The sequence below is a fragment of the Leuciscus leuciscus genome (assembly GCF_965113295.1).
Source record: "Leuciscus leuciscus genome assembly, chromosome: 19".
Classification (NCBI taxonomy): domain Eukaryota; kingdom Metazoa; phylum Chordata; class Actinopteri; order Cypriniformes; family Leuciscidae; genus Leuciscus; species Leuciscus leuciscus.
Window position 1 is genome coordinate 4519488 of NC_138743.1, and position 20418 is coordinate 4539905.

Consider the following 20418-nt stretch of genomic DNA (forward strand, 5'->3'; position numbering starts at 1 on the left):
TAGACCTAAAACCAATCAGAGCGATCGTCATCGTGTAAAGCCATATGCTGCCTCCCTAAGTTACACTACGCCATAAAAGTATGTACTCTTTTTGTGAAGAAAAGGTATTTACTTTTGAATGTGTAGCAAAAAAGTAGGCAAGCTTTGGGACATACTACTTCGTCATCTTTATCGGACGGATCTGTCGCGTGCGTCCTGTCACGTAAACTGCCCTGTCAATCATCTCGTCACAGTTAAAATCCTCCATTAAATCTAATTTAATTTCCTACCGTTTCGGAGAGAAATGTAGAAGCACGTTCATCTGCCAGTGGGTCTTTCATGGAGACTGTCCTCATGTGTTTGCAATTTGAATATAATAATGCATTTAAAAGTTGCTGCGCTTCACCAACGGACGTCGCTCAAATGCCTCTGGGCGCAATTGGATAGACCTAAACCAATCAGAGCGATCGTCATCGTGTAAAGCCCGCCCCAACGTTTCTGATTGGTGCCGCGATTTCGACGGATTAGAAATCGGCTTGAATGAGCTCTTTGCCAGACTACTCTCAGAGCAAATCTAAATTTGCCAGAAGTTGTCAGGGTTTTCCCAGGCTACTGTACAATAGTAATAGGCTAAATTTGTATCACAATTTCAAATTAAACTGAACTCTTATTTTGACGGGTTGTCGTGAACTCCTTTGAGTTTCTGTATGTATATGATCTGACCATGGTTTCTATCAAATGAAATGCTGGTAAAATGACTCTCAAACTTTATGTGTTCATGTCCTCATTTAGTGAGAAAACCAAGAGAGTCTGTGAGATAATGAATTTTAATTTTCTTTAAATAACTAAGCTTTGAAATTGACGAATTAATAATTAGAAAATGCTGGTAAGTGTCCTACCATTAAATTAAACTCAAATCTCAAATGCTTTAAATATTTTCTCAGCTGATTATGGAGTCTGAACTCACATTATGAACCAGTTCAGCTGCAAATAAACACACAAGCCACGGAAGATCAATTCATTAGAGATGGATGGAGGGTTATTAGGCGTGTTATTAAGCACTCGGAGCAATTATTCTGTTAAAACTGACAGCAGCGTAATGGCAAACACTGACATTTGGGTATACGAGTGTGTGTGTGTGTGTGTGTGTGTGTGTGTGGAAACATATGTATTCCTTCACTGACTGTAGGAAACCTCTATGATTTTACATCTCAGCAAAAGCGTGACATTTTTACCAAACACTGATTTGTGAAAATCTAACATGCCGGAGGTAGAGCGCCCCCTGCAGGCCACAACCAAGAATGACACATCCTGAACACTGCAGAGGTTTTAATACAATCTAACCTAGCAACTAATTTGCTAATATTCATTCAAGCATGAAAGGATTATTTTTTACATAATCAGTAATAACGAATAATAATTTTACGCGGGTCTTGATGTCACGGTGAAGTCCTCACCTGATCTCCAGTGTTTGTGTAGTACTGGTGCATTTGGTGGGGACGTCAGACAGGTCTTGCTCCATGGGCTCGTCTCCGTTAATCAGTCCAGACTCCAGTTTGCTCTTCTCCTCTTCAGTGGCCTGGAGTTCAGGAACCAGAAACTCCTCTGGCCTGAGGGTCAGGGGTCAAAGGTCACTCATCAGAAAATACAGAACTGACACATTACACAATAAACAGAAATTAAAGCATTTTTGAAGAGAAAAAAAAATGATACATATTGTCAGGGATTCATAAAATATACCGCTTTTTATGAGCTTATAGAGTAAATATTAGGGCTGCACAATATATCGAAATATATATCGCGATATGCATATCGCAACAGCTCGCAATAACTGGGGTCATGAACAAAAGACACGAGAAAATCATGAACAAAAGCTCTTGGCTGAATAACTTTTGTCGCTTTAATAAGAATCAGTTTATATTTAATTCATCCAGTGAAAACTAAGCAGTGTTTTAGTTTTTACATTTGATTATTCAGTTTCTGTTGTTAAATAATCCTTATGTAGGATCATTTCTTGTTCACCTGATGATTTCTCCGTACTCATCCCACTTGATTCGCTCCTCGTGTGTTGGGAACATGGGGTAGGACTTCTTAGCCTGTTTGAAGAAGCTGCCCTTCCTCCCGCCCTCGCCCTTCATCATCAGGTCGTGATGTTTGGTCTTCACCACCACCGGCTGCTCCAGATCGTCCTCCATATCGCTCTCATCGCTCGAGTCCAAGTCCACCCTGACCAGGAACACAGAACGCTGTTACTGAACCTCAAACGTAAAGCCGATCTGAACAGATGATTGAACGTGTGATATGGCTGAATGGGATTATTAAACCACAAATGGCTGAGATTACCATCGACAAGCCGTAAAAGTGAAGAAACGACACGTAACATGCTCATGAACTGTGCTTTTCTCAGCACGGTTCGGTTAAATCAAACTGAATGTATAAAGGAAACTGTATATTTTAGGTTTTTTCCCCATTTTTAATGACCTTTTTGAATTCAATAGGGATTTTTAAACGCAGAATTATTCCGTATAGTCTCATAATTAATGTGGGGTCATAACTAACTGTATAATTACTAGTTTCAGACAAAGTATAGCATTATTAGGACATTTCAACGTTATATTACAACAGTATAATAAAACTGTAATAGCCATATGAATAATAATAATATTATTAATGAAATAAAACAATAATAGTTGTAGATATTAATAAATTGTTGTTTATATAATAAAAAATATTGTGTACTGTGATATTTTATTAATATGAATATATTACATATGTAACAATTCACGATTGTATTTTAAAATAAGGTGACTTTTTCCAAAAATAATAATGTAAATAAAAATAAAAAGGTCAATGTACACTACCATTCATAAGTTTGAGGTCAGTACGTATTTATCTATTTATTATTATTCAGCAAGGATGCATTAAATTGATTATAACTGACAGTAAAGACATTTCTAATGTTAAAAAATATTTCTATTTGAAATAAATGCTGTTCTTTTGAACTTTCTAATTTCATCAAAGAATCCTGAAAAACTAAATGTATCAGTTTCCACAAAAATATGAAGCAGAAATAAAACAATGATAGTTGTAGATATTAATAAATTGTTGTTTATACAATAAAAAAATATTGTGTACTGTGATTATTTTAAATATGAATATATTACATATGTAACAATTCACGATTATATTTTAAAATAAGGTGACTGGGTTCCCAAAATAATAATGTAAATAATAAAAAAGGTCAATGTACACTACCATTCATAAGTTTGAGGTCAGTACGTTTCTTTTATTAAGGATGCATTAAATTGATTATAACCGACAGTAAAGACATTTCTAATGTTACAAAATATTTCTATTTAAAATAAACGCTGTTCTTTTGAACTTTCTATTCAAAATGTATCAGTTTCCATGAAAATATTAAAAATAACTGTTTTCAACATTGATAATCATAAATGTTGCTTGAGCAACAAATCAGAATGATTTCTGAAGGATCATGTGACACTGAAGACTGGAGTAATGATGCTGAAAATTCAGCTTTGATCACAGGAATAAATTACATTTTACTATATATTCACATAGAAAACTAGTTATTTTAAATTGTAAATAATATTACTCGACAATATTACCGTTTTTAATGTATTTTTGAGCAAATAAATGCAGGCATGGTGAGCAGAAGATACTTCTTTCAAAAACCTTTACAAATCGACCTTACCGACCCCAAACCTTTGAACAATAGTGGACACTATAAGAGAGAACTGGGTTATTTGTCATTCAGTTCACTTATTTTGGGTCAACATTGGTTCTTTTAAGGAGCATAACTGTGTACAGGCATTTGCAACAGTGCGTGGGTAAAATATGAATTAATTTGGAGAGAAAAGAGCATGTTTTGCTCACCCTGATCAACATGAGAGCTGCTGTTTCAAAGTGAGTTTATTCCTTTTTAAGCAGCGGCAGCGAGGATGTTGAATGTTTAACATAACTTTTTGACCCAATCGTGCAGCTCTAGCGTGAATGATTCATGAAATATTTATAGCTAGATTTTTTTTTTTTTTTTTTGGCGAGGATCTGTCCTTTGAATATTTGCAGAGAATTACCCACCCTACACTTGATAAATAATGCTGAAAGAAAGACTTGGTTTGATAAGCAGTGCATTCAGGGTGAATCAAAGCAGGTTTTCCATTCTGGCAGTACTTTAGTCACAAACTCATTCCCACTCACTCTTTCGCCTGCTCCAGTTTTTTGGCAGCTTCTTTCTTCATTTTCTCTTTCTCCAAGTATTCTTCTAGTTCTCGCCCTTCCAGTCGGCAACGTTTTCTTATCTGGTTTAGTTAAAGAAAAGAAAAAAAGCTTCAAAATAACAAGTCAGACATGCGCTGCACAGTCCCATAGTCAGAGTGCATATCCACTGATCATCTGAAACATATCAATCAAAAGCACTACAGAAGAATTACTAATCATAAGATCTGCCAAACATTTGTGGGATCTAATCGTTGATATTCAGAGATTTGTCTGAGAGACATGTGCAAACTATTTACGTACAAGCAAAACAGATTCAGATCAAGTTGTTGTCGTCTTTGGTAACACTTTACAATAAGGTCTCATGAATAATTCAGTGTCTATTAGCCAAAGTCAGTGTCTTCTCATAGGATAAGGCCACGCAATCTCATGAATAATTATTAGATGTGTCATCAATGTACTAGACCTTATTGTAAAGTGTTTTTTGTTTAGTTTAGGGTCCAATTCTCACTATTAACTAACTATTGCCTCAATAAAATTACTGCTTATTAATAGTTAGTTAGGCAGTTGTTCAGTTTAGGTAGGATTAAGAGATGTAGTAGAATATGGTCATGCAGAATAAGGCATTAATATGTGCTTTATAAGTACTAATAAAGAGCCAATATCCTAGTAATATACATGCTACTAATAGCATGTATATGAGAATTGGACCCTAAACTCGTAAAGTTCTTTAAAAAGTTCACCTTTAAAAAAAGTGCGTGAACACACTGGCCAATCAGAATCATATATGTTAAGCGTGTGAACACACTGGCCAATTAGAGTCATATATGTTAAGCTTGTGAACACACTGGCCAATCAGAGTCATATTATGTTAAGTGCATGAACACACTGGCCAATCAGAGTCATATATGTGAAGCGTCTGAACACACTGGCCAATCAGAGTCATATTATGTTAAGTGCATGAACACACTGGCCAATCAGAGTCATATATGTGAAGCGTCTGAACACACTGGCCAATCAGAGTCATATTATGTTAAGTGCGTGAACACACTGGCCAATCAGAATCATATATGTTAAACCTGTGAACACACTGGCCAATCAGAGTCATATATGTTAAGCGTGTGAACACACTAGCCAATCAGAGTCATATATGTTAAGTGCGTGAACACACTGGCCAATCAGAGTCATATATGTAAAGCGTGTGAACACACTGGCCAATCAGAGTCATATATGTTAAGTGTGTGAACACACTGGCCAATCAGAGTCATATATGTTAAGCGTGTGAACACACTGGCCAATCAGAGTCATATTATTTTAAGTGCATGAACACACTGGCCAATCAGAGTCATATATGTTAAGTGTGTGAACACACTGGCCAATCAGAGTCATATATGTTAAGCGTGTGAACACACTGGCCAATCAGAGTCATATATGTTAAGTGTGTGAACACACTGGCCAATCAGAGTCATATTATTTTAAGTGCATGAACACACTGGCCAATCAGAGTCATATATGTGAAGCGTCTGAACACACTGGCCAATCAGAGTCATATTATGTTAAGTGCATGAACACACTGGCCAATCAGAGTCATATATGTGAAGCGTCTGAACACACTGGCCAATCAGAGTCATATTATGTTAAGTGCGTGAACACACTGGCCAATCAGAATCATATATGTTAAACCTGTGAACACACTGGCCAATCAGAGTCATATATGTTAAGCGTGTGAACACACTAGCCAATCAGAGTCATATATGTTAAGTGCGTGAACACACTGGCCAATCAGAGTCATATATGTAAAGCGTGTGAACACACTGGCCAATCAGAGTCATATATGTTAAGCGTGTGAACACACTAGCCAATCAGAGTCATATATGTTAAGTGCGTGAACACACTGGCCAATCAGAGTCATATATGTAAAGCATGTGAACACACTGGCCAATAAGAGTCATATATGTTAAGCGTGTGAACACACTAGCCAATCAGAGTCATATATGTTAAGTGCGTGAACACACTGGCCAATCAGAGTCATATATGTAAAGCATGTGAACACACTGGCCAATCAGAGTCATATATGTTAAGCGCGTGAACACACTGGCCAATCAGAGGTGTTTAAGAATCCGTTGAACAACACTCAAATGCTGGAGGGAAATGCTGGTATTGTCACATTTTTTTAATTTCAGTACCGATTTGGTACCGAAGTCGGTACTTTTGACAACAATATTCTGAACTAGGCGGTTCTTAACCAGAAAAAGGGCTGATCTAATAATCTAGGAGCCTCACCTCCAGGTCCATCCTCTTCTCCCCCGGGTTATCTATGAGGTAGCGGGCCAGTGTTCCTGGTGTGGTCCTGTAGGTGAGGATGACCGAGTTCTTGGCGTCCTGGCACCACTGTATGAAGAGCTCCCGTGAGAAACCCGACTCCAGATCGGGCTGACTGCACAGGACCACCTTCGGGCTGGGCACGCGGGACAGATCGGCCAGGCTGTGACACAGCGAGAGGTGCCGGAACTGGAAAGGGTTGTTCCGCTTGTCCTCGAAGCATCGCATCAGCTTATCGCTCATCCACTCGACCTGTGAGAGAACATGGGAACGTTATATCTGAGATATGACATATCGAGAAAATTTCCATTTTGAAGGATTAGGGGTGTGTGATATTGGGATGACTGGGATTTTGTTGATACCGATACTTAATGTTTTGTGCTTTTGGCTGGTTTTTAAGCTTTTCATATACTTCATATTCTGTGCAGTGGTCAGTTCATAGCAGTAACAAAAATGTACTTTTCCACTATGAGGCAATATATGCCCCCTTAAAGGGTAACTAAACCCCTGGTCAGAGCCTGACTCCACCCACTGGCAATATTTGAAAAATGCTTGAAAAGTAGGCAGAGCCCAGTGGAGAGGGGGCGTGCATCTGAGACGTATCTCTCTGTAGGCAAGGGCGTGGTTAGCTGGTACTCTCTGACATCAGAGTGTACCACTACTTCCAATAGGAAAATTCAACTGCAGTAGCCACTGTTCAACCTGAAGAGGGCAGCACTCAGACGTTTTTACACCATATTTTGTAAAATTAAAACACTTTAAACACAAATGTCAAAAAAACGACTTGAATCAATGAACAGCACTAATAAAGCCCCATTCTTACAGATCATTAACTAAAAAAAGTTGGTTTAGGGTTTAGTTACCCTTTAAACCTTACAATGGTAACACTTCACAATAAGGTCTCATTTGTTAACATTAGTTAATGTATTAACTAACATGAACTGACAATGAGCATTTGTTACAGTATTTATTAATCTTTGTTAATGCTAGTTAATAAAAATCCAGCTGTTCATTGTTTGTTCATGTTAGTTCACAGTGCATTTACTAATGTTAACTTTTTTTTTAAATAATGCATTGGTAAATGTTGAAATGAACTAACTAAGATTAACAAATGCTGTAGAAGTATTGTTAATTCGTACTAGTTCATGTTAGAAACCTTATTGTAAAGGATTACCGGCAATTTTTTATAATCTTGCTAATCTATAATCTTTTATAATTTTATAATGTATGCATCATCTTTTATGTCAAATTCTTGCATTTAATCAATAAATTCAACTAGATTAATAAGACAGGATTCGTTCAATTAAAAAGACACATTCGGTCATTGAATCATTCATTAACTGATTCGTTCAAAACGCTGATTCATTCAGTAACGAAGCGCCGCTATGTGTCGCTCAGAGATGTAAAAAAATAAATAAAGTTCAGCTCTGGTTTCATTGGGAAATTTCCATTGACAAAATAAAGCAAAAACGGACATTTCATTCATACAGCGAATTTATTCGACCATTGAATCATTCATTAAACTAATTAGTTTAAAACGCCTATTCATTCAGTAACGAAGCACCGCTGTGTGTTGCTCAGGGATGCACAAAAACTTCTTCTGTGGTTTCATTAGGAAAGCACTCTAGCTTGTGTGATATTGCTTAACAATATCATATGATATAAATATAAGACAAAGGTCATGGGCGGGGAAAAAAAGCCCTGTATATCTAAAGGCTACATCATGCAATGCAAGCGTTTTTGTTTGTTTTTTGCAAAGCGAGCAACACTCTATAATGCCAGCTCACTCATTTAAAACAACAATTGCGATATTATCGTAGACAACACAAATCGCACACCCCTGCGTAGGATTTGACTGTGACAGCGAGACCTGGGACTTCGAGAACTCCACCACGTTGTAGCTGACGTTGTTGAGCAGGGCGAGCGAGTAGACGCCCAACCCTGCGTCTTTGGTCCTCCAGATCTGATCCAGGAGTTGAGCCAGCTCCAGCACTCGTCCCGCTGTGTCCACTGAGATCAGCACGTTCCCGTCACCACGCAGAGTCTCCATGACATTGGCTGGAAGAGAATGTAAAACATCACACTTTGTACAAATGAACACAGTGTTCGTGCAGATACTGTAAAATGAAATTCAAGGACTTTTCAAGCACTTCTGGTTTTGGTTTTCAAGGAATACAATCAAAGATCTCACTTATCAAACAATATCTTCATTATCTTTCAAATTCTAAAAAATGTATTCCAGAAATGCAATTTTAATAGGATTTCAAAATCCTATTCAAAGCCCGTCATGAAATCCCCCTTAACCACTGAAAGGATACTATGAGAAAGATAGCGCTTTCCTCATTCAAACAGATTTCTTTTCCCATGAATATATGATTGACCTGAAGAATGAAAGTTGTATCATATACTTGGAAATATATGAGCAATAACACGCTAATAGCCATGTGAAATGGCTCAATATCTATATCAGACGGTCTGCAGCGTTAATTTTGCGTGAAAAGATTGTCCTTGTGTTTTTTAACTGATCATTAGCTAATTTCATATGTATACATACATATATATTGTCTTTCAATAATCCAAGCACTTTTCAAGTACTTATTCATAAATATGGCTGTTTTCAAGGGTTTTCCAGGACAAAAAAAAAAAAATGCACTTCATGCACTTTAAAGGGATATTTCACTGCTGGAAAGATGAATGTGTATTTAAACTGGGTCATTTATGTAGTAGAAATGTGAAATTATTTTAGAAGTTGGAGCTTTCTAGACTGAGAAAAGCCAGAAAATGTATTTTTGGCTCATGTGGATGAAAGACAACAACTCCCAGAATGCACTTGCTTCGCTGCGCTACGAGGACACTCCCAAGCCACGCCTACCGGTTACAGAGGGCAGTATCGGGAGAAATGATACAGCTAGGCTACTAGTCGACTCGAAACTGAAAAGACGGCGTTTTATCGTGAGATTCCCCTATGGGTGGGTTGAACACATGCAGAACGAGCTCCTCCTATTGGCTGTAGTCTCTCGCCTCTGGACAAAAGAGCCTCTGATGACGATAAATTATGATTTTTGTGTTATCAGAGTTTTTTTTCCAGACACACAATACAGAAATCTCTCGTCTCAGGGGGACATGAGGGGGGGAAGCACGGTCACTCAAAAATACTACCGGGTTTCTACTGATACAAAGCTTAATGCTAATAGGTGAAGTATCCCTTTAAGCACCTTGTACGAACAGCATTAGGAATTCTGCTTCACTGTAGCAGTGGGTTTGAGAAGTTCTCCATAATTGGATGACAAATCATCATGATCATCATTTTCAGGCGAACTATTGGGTTTGTTTTACTTACTGAGCAGCTGCTCGTCACGCTGTTTCCTGCGAGGCTGTACATACGAGGCGTTGAAGGAGTCTGTGATGAGGAGAGACGGTCTGCTGACGTTCTCCAGCAAGCAACCGTTCAGATGACTGAGAGGACAGCAAACATCATGGGTTTACATCATGGCATTCTGGTTTACTCTACACCTAGATCAAAATGCCTCAGATATTTAAAGTCCCCCTGTAGTCAACAGTATTATTCCTTAAAACTCATCTCTGATCACCAAAATGACATATTTAAAAGTTTTTTCCTTCATGCCTTAAAATAGCTTGAATGTAACTCGACACCCTTGCCTCATTTAGTATACGCAATTATGAATTATGCAAATGAGCCCCGCCTCCACTCCTTCACAGCAGCTCAGAGATCCACTCGCTGATGATCACCCGTTGATCTGATTGGTTACAAGGTAGTTTGTGACGTCAGAAACACCAGCGATTTCAAACTGTGTTTTTGAGACTGGAAAAAATACTCAGCAATGGTGTCGACTTATGAATTTAAACATGGTTTGTCTTAAAGCATAATTAAAAACACCACATAGACACATAAACGACATAAATAAAATGATTTTCACCACAGGGGGACTTTAAAATATCTAGTTAATTCACATTTAATCATTTAGCAGAGGCTTTTATCCAAAGCGACTTACAAATGAGGAGAGCAATAGAAGCAATCAAGCCAACAACCAAGTACGGCTGAGCTCTGTGTATGTTCACTGATCAATGTTTATATGTGAATAAAAGCCTAAATGAAGCTGTTCATCATATAAAGCGATCATGTCTCTTAACAAGACTTAGATTAAACCGCTTGTGTGTGAATAGACTTTCAATGGGAGGACAGAAATCTCTCAGATTTCATTAAAAATATCTTAATTTGTGTTCCGAAGATGAATGAAGTCTGAACTATCCCTTTAATAAAATAAAACGTTCTGATGCTACATTAAATTTATGTTCAGGTGATTTCTTTCATACTTACATCTCCCTCTTGTGGTTGAAATCCACAGCATAGATGATCTCCTCTTCGCCGTCTTTCACTATTTTCCAGATAGTGCCACCAATCATGTGACCCGCAGGAAGTGGGGTGATGGACAGACCGTGACCTTTTCCTGTTCGTTAATAAATTATGATCAACTTTCAAGATACCAAAAAGGACACATTATTATCACAGTTATTGAGGATTAAAGCTTCATCATTTCTGAGGACATGTTTTCTTGTCATTGAAAAAGAGAAGGTACATCATCTCACCTTTCAGGTTGACGATCTGAGAGTATTTCAGCTGCTGGATTTTGTCAAAAGCTGAATCGACATCATCCAGTGTGAACAGAGAGAAATCTTCAGTGTTGTGTCGAGACTGAGATCAAACAAGACGACACATAATTAATGTTTCGTCATCAGAATGTTTCTCTGACTCGTTCTGATATTTAATTTGCGCAAACAAACTGAATAGTAAAAGAAGTGTTGTACACAGCAAAACATTTCTTATGGGGATTCAACTAACAATTCAACTATGATTCATAGATCTCTTTAAAGAATTTTTTTTTTTTTAACAGAGCAATCATTACTGCATACTACCACTAAAAAAAAAATATATATATATATATATATATATATATTATTATTAAAAATATTTTAAAAAGTTATTTGCTCCCATCTGCCCCATTTAAATCATTTACACTGGGCAACAACTAATCAACAACAATAACGGTGAAACTCACAAAACCCATAATGCATTGTGACTTATTTTCATGATAATTAAGCATATTTTAGCCCAAAAAATCATATTTCCCTAATGCAAAATAATATATATAATATTTGTTATACTGTTTTTTTTAACGGTATTAAAGCAAAAACCCTCAAAACTTAAACATCTGGATGCATTACAGTAATAGTTGGTTTTGGGGGGGTAAATGTGCTTAACTGTGATAAAAATATAAATTGTACTAGTCTGAAAATTAATTTTAGGGTGAAATGTGAAATGTCACTCATTTAAACTCGGTCTCTTTAAACAATTATTCAATTAAACGAATATAAACTTATTCAAAACAGACCCAACACAAACATAAAATCATTTTAAGCTTAATTTTCAAAAATCTCAAATAGCCTGCCATAAAATATTTATATTTATAATATTTATATATTTATATTTTATATTTTTAATTAAATAATTATTTATTCAAAAAATTATTGATTATTTTTAAAACAAAACTGTAATTTTTATTATGATTATGAAAATGATTTGATGTTTGTGTTAGTTATTAATGCATAATATGTATTAATTAAGTTTTATGTGACTTTTATTACATAAATGTTGCCAACTTTTTCCTTGTAAACTATTAATTTAACAATTAAAAAGAAGTATTTCAGAATCATACGACAAATCACAAGCAGCGCCTCATTTGAACCCCCGTCCATCTCACCTGATAGAGATCGTACATGAACATCTGTCCCATCTTGTAGACGGGGATGGTGGCGTAGATGGTGCAGTTGAGCCCCAGTTTGCCCACAGCGTACGGTAAAGCTCCCAGATGCAGAGGATCCGGGTGAGAGAGCAGCACGGCGTCCACCTGATGGACATACCTGACAGAGACAGGACGGCAAAGACACAATCACATACTGGAATTTATATAGTTGAGTTCACAATCACACGTTGATCTGATTGGTTACAAGGTAGTTTGTGACGTCAGAAACACCAGCGATTTGAGACTGTCTTTTTTTCACTGCAGTTTTAAAGAGAAAATACTCAGCAATGCTGTCGACTTATGAATTTGCATATGGTTTGTCTTAAAGCACTGCAAAAAATGCTTTTCTTACTTAGTATTTTTGTCTGGTTTCCAGTCAAAATATCAAAAAATTCTTAAATCAAGATGCATTTTCTAGATGAGTAAAATTAGATAAGATATTATGTCTTGATTTCCGGGGGAATTAATCAAAATTAAGTGAGTTTTTCCTTAAAACAAGCAAAATTATCTGTCCATGGGGTATGCTTTCCTGGAGCTCAAACAGTAGAGCGACGGCGCTTGCAACGCCAAGGTCATGGGTTCGATTCCCAGGGAAAGCAAGAACTGATAAGAATGTAAATGTGAACCTTGAAATGCACTGTAAGTCGCTTTGGATAAAAGCGTCTACCAAATGCATAAATGTAAATGTAAGACAAATAATCTTAATTCAAACAGAAACAAGATTATTTTTCTTAACCCATGGACAGATAATTTTGCTTGTTTTAAGCAAAAACTCACTTAATTTTGATTTATTTCCCCAGAAAACAAGACATTATATCTTATGGCAGTTTACTACTTTAGTAAATGCATCTTGATTTAAGAATTGTTTTGATATTTGGACTGGAAACGACAAAAATACTAAGTAAGAAAAGCATTTTTTGCAGTGAGCACATTAAAAACACCACATAGACATGTAAACAACATTAATAACTTAATATAAATAACACCGCCTCATTGTCAGCTTATCGTACCGCTTCAGGGAATCTATGATGTCCATGGAGAAACTTTCATCCCAGCCACAGTCCAGTAAGAAGCGAAACTCGTCCACCTGTAACAGGTAACAGAGGGCCGACTCCTCCTGGACCCCAGAGAGAGCCGTCAGCTTGATGATGGACGTCATTCTGCCGTCTGGACGATGGATGAACAAGAGATCATCAGTAAACAACGCTTTTACTAAAAAATAACATAACCGAGGTATTCTTTGAAGCAGACTGGAACACCATGATATATAACTATGTAAGTAATTCGGTATTATACCACGCTTTTAAATATTAGTAAAACTACTGTATTGTGGTACATGTACTCCAGTAATACAATGGTATTCATTTCAGTACATTAGAATACTATGGCATGATACATGAATATGTCAAGAATTCATAACCCTAACAATGGTATTTATCCAAATACCGTTGTTTTAGTATCTGGTACCAGCACTGTTCCGTGGACCACAGTAGGCTTTGTAAACATTAAAAAATGTCAGATTCATAAAGCCAATTATAACACAATACTAAATTAGCATTGTGTTATAATTACTAATAAATATGCAGGTAAAATAACAGCAGTATGTAATGAGCAAAACTGTAAGTTCAAAGAGTGAATGCATATGAGTATTCATGAGCCTTCACACACTATACAATTTCAAAACATTAGGATAAATCTGACATTTAAACTTAATCTGAACTAACTGAAAACACATAGCAGCCAAACAAATGAAGAGCTTCTCTTTAAAAATTGACTTAATTTATGTACATAAACGCTTGCATACCCGTATCTTGTAATACCACTTTTGATTTCAGCAGGTTCGGTCACTAATAACGGTTGAAAATTGCTGAAATATCATATTAAATTCATATTAATGTATCAGATCGGCGGCATGAGATGAGACCAGCAGCCATTACTGCCGCTGTTGACGTCACTGGACTCTACCACTGACAGCACTAGAGGGGCGCTTACAAATAACTAACAAAAGTCCTGCAATATTTAACCGTAAACTAATATTTTTGCATACACATAGCACATTCGGGTTAAATATATTTCAATAATGAAGTTTTTGATAAGAAAACTATAAAAAATAAGTAATTGCGACTTTTTATTTCACAAGTCTGACTTTTTTTCCTCAGAATTGCAAGTTTATATCTCACAATTCGGACTTTATAACTCGCAATTCAGATTTTTTTCTTGCAATCCTAACTTTATAACTCGCAATTCAGAATGTTTTTTCTCGCAATTGCGAGTTTATATATCGCAATTCTGACTTTATATAACGCAAATCTGACTTTATAATTCGCAGTTCTGACTTTTTTCTCTCGCAATTGCGAGTTTATATCTCGCAATTCTGACTTTATACCTCGCAAATCTGACCTTTTCTCATATAATTGCGAGTTTATATCTCACAATTTGGACTTTATAACTCGCAATTGTGAGTTTATATCATGCAAGTCTGATAAAAAGTCAGGAAAAAAGTCAGCAAAAAAAAGTCAGAAGTGTGAGATTAAAAGTCGCAATTACCTTTTTTATTTTTTATTCTGTGGCGGAAACAAGCTTCCATAATATATATAAAATCATGCTTTTTTAAAATGTGCATTTTAAACCAGAAACGATTCATAGTAGAGGAAAGGAAAATGATAGCACCTCCCTTCAAAATGACATGATGTTAGTTGGTACAGTCCAAAGCCCTCTAACCCTCTCTGCTAATGCTGCTGTGCTAGGAAACTAACGAAAGGTAAATTACTTTAAATTCATAGGCTATATATTTAGTTAATAGACTTGTTTTTATAATTGTTTGTGAATATTAAAGTGAAGTAAACGTTTGTACGAGTTTTCTGCAGAAGTAATGACATTAAAATGTCGTATTTCTGTGAGGACAGTAGCAGACGCGGGCCCAGTACGGTCACCTTCACATCAACACAAACATTGATAATGTGATGATTTTCATTTGGACATTTCTATTTCGATTTGTTTCATCTAAATCTGTAGATATTAATGAGGTGAGACCGAGTTTTGCAGACAGACAGATCAATGAATGCTGCAGAATGACTGTTTTTCAATGTCTTTCACTCCACATGACTGACATAATAATCATACACCTCAATATACAGTATATGAAGAGTTCAGATGCAAAAGCCTCTAAGTGCCATCTGAAATTTTCTTCTAGAATGATCATTTTTATAAAGCTTGTATATTTAAGTTCAATAATTTCACTTAAATGGCAATGCAAAATACCTATTAATTGTCATTTAAGTGAAATTAACTTAAATATACAAGCTTTATAAAAATGATCATTCTAGAAGAAAATTTCAGATGGCACTTAGAGGCTTTTGCATCTGAACTCTTCATATATACACACATACACGTTATAATTGGATTGAATATAGACGTTTAATGTAGTCCACATTATAGACTACAATACCAGTCAAAAGACACATCTACATATTCATTTTTATTATTTATTTATGTTTAATATAACCAAAGCAGAAGCCTTTAGTTCATAATGTTTTCAAGATGATGAGAAACATACTTTTAGCCAGCTGTGCGAGTGTGTCCATTAGATGTGAAGTGAAATCATACTTGATCATTGATTTGTCTCCTGTCTTGAATCGCAGGCATCATGGTGAACTTCGCAGCAGCGATTCGTGAGCACTGGGTCCATATTCTGGTCCCTCTGGGTTTCGTCATCGGGGTTTATCTGGACCGACGAAATGATCAGAAACTCACAGCATTCAGGAACAAGAGTGCTTTATACAGCAGGTCATATGATATCTCATAAAGATGTTTTAAAATCATAGTGTGTCTTTGCTAATGAATGATTTCTGAATCTGTAACTGTATTTTCAGGGAACTGAAGCCGGGCGAGGAGCACACCTGGAAGTGACTCCTGCTGGGATATTTATTGGACCTTCTGTCCAGAATGTGTATATTGTCTGTTCAGCCACCGTGTCTCTGATTGCAATCATGTTGGTGCAATAAATGTTGCATTTAGTTCTGTAATGCCTTGTGGTTTTTATTTACACGACGAGTGAGGTCGGTTTTGACCACATTGGAATTTAATTAGTCCGAACTCTTGCTCCACATCACAATCATAACGTAATTAAACATTAGGTACAATTATGATTTGGTATTTATTTTGTTGCATCATCTGTGTTGACTAAAAAATAAAAACATATAATTATATATATGCCTTACTGGGTCTATTAAGATAACATGGCCAAATATAATTTGCAATGACATCTTTTTTTCATGCAATAACATAATTTGTCAGAAGACACCAATATTGAACTGTTTTAATGCAGTTTTAGCAACTTTACAGAAATGTTTGTTTCCCCAAAGTTTATGAATGGCCTTGGCAATGAATAACAAACACTGATTAAATATAAGTGTTTGTATAACTTCAGCTATTATGTAAATAATATATTAAAAAGTAGTGGCCAAAAGTGATGTCCGGTCTAGGTCTTCACCCTACACACTACAAAGATTTTGTAAGCAAATTGCATACTTGTGCTTGGAGTCAATTGTTTTATTTGTGATAACGCAATAAAACATGACAAATTGTGCGGACAGGCCAAGCTGTGTTAACAAATATCCCCTCCAGACATCACTTTTGGCCATATATATATACACTCGCCTAAAGGATTATTAGGAACACCTGTTCAATTTCTCATTAATGCAATTATCTAATCAACCAATCACATGCCAGTTGCTTCAATGTATTTAGGGGTGTGGTCCTGGTCAAGACAATCTCCTGAACTCCAAACTGAATGTCAGAATGGGAAAGGTGATTTAAGCAATTTTGAGCGTGGCATGGTTGTTGGTGCCAGACGGGCCGGTCTGAGTATTTCACAATCTGCTCAATTACTGGGATTTTCACGCACAACCATTTCTAGGGTTTACAAAGAATGGTGTGAAAAGGGAAAAACATCCAGTATGCGGCAGTCCTGTGGGCGAAAATGCCTTGTTGATGCTAGAGGTCAGAGGACAATGGGCCGACTGATTCAAGCTGATAGAAGAGCAACTTTGACTGAAATAACCACTCGTTACAACCGAGGTATGCAGCAAAGCATTTGTGAAGCCACAACACGCACAACCTTGAGGCGGATGGGCTACAACAGCATCAGTTTTTCACCCTTTTTTGGCCTTTTGACCCCTGAACGAGGTCGCAGGTCCACCAAACTTTTCCGCCCGCTCCAGGGGGGCTTGACGAGACGGAAAATGGCGCCCCCTAGTCGATCGGCCCTTTCGAAGCGGTTAGGGATAGACAATATGTTAGGTCCTGATCCACTGCATTTTTATGCAAAATTAAGCACTGAAATTACTTGAGAGTTAGTGGAACGTGTCCGATTGAGTGTACTAAAAAAACTAAAAAGACACGAACACAATGGACACAAACACCCAACTTCAAATTTTTAAAAACTTTATTTAAAAAAAACAGAGGAAAAAAAAGACAGACGGACAAAAATCAAAACATACACTCCCACGTGTCTGTGAAACTGGGGACAGAGCTCTCATCTGAAAAACAAACCATCAATTTAGTGGACCACTTATCGAGTAACTTGACTTTTTGGGATTGTGATGATAAACGGATTCATACCAATTATGTCCTGGCGCTGGTCTGCCTCCGGCCCGAGCCGGTCGGTCTTCCGCCTGAGGCTCCGGGGACCCGGCCTCAGGTGGGGCCTCGGCCTGAGAGAAGTCGTGGACCATGGGGATGGCTGGCTTGCTGTCCCAAAGAAGCTGCAGCTTCCCCACTGTCACCGACCTCTCCAACGCCCGCACTGCCCTTGACCTCCAGCGGGTCTGAAACAAAATAAAAAACACGATTGTATTCGTTAAATCAACAATAAACAGACAGCTGTTTCATACACTGATTTAAAACAAGGGGTCAAACACGATCGTGTCAGTTTTAACAGTGACTTACCGTCAAGTCCCGGTGCCCTTTCAGCAGGTGTTTTTCCGGATACTTGACGACCTTTCCGCAGACGACCTGGGCAAGCCACATTGGCCAGCTTCACTCTGCGGCGGGCAAATTTAGTGATGATCGCCCGTTGCTCGAGGTTGGGCATGATGTGGGCATGATGTGGGCGTCCCTCAGGTGCTCGTGATGTACACCAGCCGGGCTATAAGAAATTATTATACCACCAGCTATAAGAAAATATGTGTCAAAAAAGTCCAAACATACAGTGTATGACACAAAATGATGTAATGTGCAATAAACCATTTGTAGCATTTTGTGATGGCATAAGGATCAATATATCGATCAACTTACCCTCTCTGAAACGTCTGACCAAAGAATAAAAAGATGAGTCAGCTTCTGACAATTTTGAATTCATGTTAAATAAATAAATAAATTATAATAAAACAATTCCTGTGCCCTTCTGGGACCTTGGCCTTAAATGACTACCCTGGATGGATACATTTAGGCCCGAAAATATACAGTTTATAATACAAAATCATTGCACAATCACCAGAATGAATGGGGATTTGGTTTTTCGCAAATATCTCGGAAATGGCGAGGAAAAAATGTCAAACTCTGGTCATTCGTAGGTCTCGAGGGGGCCAAAGTTACGTCGGGGAGTTACGCCCAGTCAAAGGCGCACCTTTTTTGGCTTATATCTCGAACCCCTCGCTCCCCAAACTCTAATAATAACTCTAATAAACTTGTATAGTTATTTTCAGGTCGACTAGACGGTTCCAACGAACTCGGTGCTCGCCAAAAATCCGTTGAGTTTTCGCAGAGATATTTGCGTTTTTCGCACTTGGGGGGGGGGGGGGGGGGGGGGGGGGGCTGTATCTCAGGCCCCCCGGGGGTCCCAGAGGCCGTGGGTGGGCTCTTTGGAAAGGTCTCGTCCCGTTCTAAAAATCGATAGGACCCGCTTTCGCCGAGTTACGGGCGTTTAATGCCGTTTGCAGTGGGTCACCGTCCCTCTACCTGACAATTAATTGTCCATCTAACTGCAACAAAGCAATAACGCTTTATGAGCAGTGTGTACCAGACCTGCAAACTCCTCAGACTAAAAAAGGTGACGGGGGGGGTTCAGACTAACTTTTTTTTTTTAGACATGCCATGGGATTAATCAATGCATGCTGATGAATGATGTATAATAATAATAATAATAATTAATCTGCATACCCTAGTTTTGCACTGATGTAACAAGACTGACAGTGACACAATAAGACCTCATGTTAGCATCTTTTTACTCTTAAAAAAAAATATATAAAAAAACATGTATGTTCTTTTATGTTTGATTATAATTTTACTGTCTTCACATAGGGATGGGATTTGATAAGATTTTATCAATAATAATGCCACTGACGATTCTGATTATCGATCCAATTCTTTAACGATTCTCTTATCGATTCTTGATAGCACTGTGTGGAAAAATGTTTAAAATGCTTTTAAAAAAAAGTGGTTTTATTTATTTTAAAGTTTAAGCTTGAGTTAGCAAACTGTACTTTTTATATAATGTATGTAATAAATAGAACCTTATTGTAAAGTGTTACTGATTAGTTATACACCGATTCAGACAAATGGTAGCCAGGCAAATGGCGAGCTCAGCTGTTGTTGACGCTGTGTGTGTCATGGTGTGTGTGCTTCAAGATTATGACGCAAGTGCTAAGATTCCGATTGGCCAAGAGAAAAAGTGCTAAGATCCCGATTGGCCCAGAGAAATGTAAATTATAAGATTTATCCAATAATGTTTCGCAATTCTAGCCTGCAAGGCAGAAACAATACCCTTATAAGATCTCTTATACTGTCTATGGTCAGATCTGCTTGGAATATTTGCTTCATGGGAATTTACAGCAGATAGACCGTTTGTGCCATAATACAGTTGTTATCATTTTTTGATCTAGAAAAAATTATGATGAAATAATGGAAAATGAATCATTAACAGTGCTGTCATTAAAAAGCATTACGAAAAAGCATTCAAACTAATTACCACTATTAATATAATTGATTGTGTTACAGTATCATTTTTACACAAATGAACATAGATTAGATTTAATTAACATTAAAACGACATAAAACC

General features: G+C 37.1%; 2 protein-coding genes and 1 long non-coding RNA gene across 3 annotated transcripts in view; 1 reads left to right on the forward strand and 2 right to left on the reverse strand.

Annotated features, from left to right (window-relative positions):
• cpsf2 (cleavage and polyadenylation specific factor 2) overlaps positions 1 to 14323 on the reverse strand; it is a 25923-nt gene extending 11600 nt beyond the window's left edge. The window contains exons 1-11 of the mRNA XM_082147174.1: positions 14164 to 14323; positions 13370 to 13526; positions 12318 to 12477; positions 11146 to 11251; positions 10877 to 11006; positions 9878 to 9993; positions 8408 to 8595; positions 6499 to 6789; positions 4198 to 4298; positions 2002 to 2205; positions 1437 to 1589 (exon numbers count right to left, since the gene is read on the reverse strand). Of these exons, the coding sequence (XP_082003300.1) occupies positions 1437 to 1589; positions 2002 to 2205; positions 4198 to 4298; positions 6499 to 6789; positions 8408 to 8595; positions 9878 to 9993; positions 10877 to 11006; positions 11146 to 11251; positions 12318 to 12477; positions 13370 to 13518 (1598 nt within the window). The 5' untranslated portion in view covers positions 13519 to 13526; positions 14164 to 14323. The remainder of the gene's footprint in view (positions 1 to 1436; positions 1590 to 2001; positions 2206 to 4197; positions 4299 to 6498; positions 6790 to 8407; positions 8596 to 9877; positions 9994 to 10876; positions 11007 to 11145; positions 11252 to 12317; positions 12478 to 13369; positions 13527 to 14163) is intronic.
• A 673-nt stretch (positions 14324 to 14996) lies between these two features.
• Positions 14997 to 16384, forward strand: ndufb1 (NADH:ubiquinone oxidoreductase subunit B1). The gene is made up of 3 exons (XM_082146949.1): positions 14997 to 15120; positions 16001 to 16145; positions 16232 to 16384. The coding sequence occupies exons 2-3, from the start codon at positions 16006 to 16008 to the stop codon at positions 16266 to 16268; spliced, it is 177 nt and encodes a 58-aa protein (XP_082003075.1). The 5' UTR covers positions 14997 to 15120; positions 16001 to 16005; the 3' UTR covers positions 16269 to 16384.
• A 1403-nt stretch (positions 16385 to 17787) lies between these two features.
• LOC309481866 lies at positions 17788 to 19129 on the reverse strand. The gene is made up of 3 exons (XR_014200131.1): positions 18309 to 19129; positions 17982 to 18187; positions 17788 to 17899 (listed from the first exon to the last, which is right to left on the reverse strand). It is a non-coding gene; the product is annotated as an uncharacterized lncRNA (long non-coding RNA).
• Between the last annotated feature and the right edge of the window lie 1289 nt (positions 19130 to 20418).

Coding starts and splice junctions, on each gene's coding strand:
- ndufb1 (XM_082146949.1), top strand. CDS start 16,006: ATGGTGAACTTCGCAGCAGCGATTCGTGAGCACTGGGTCCATATTCTG. Junction 16,146..16,231: donor AAGAGTGCTTTATACAGCAG/GTCATATGATAT, acceptor CTGTATTTTCAG/GGAACTGAAGCCGGGCGAGG.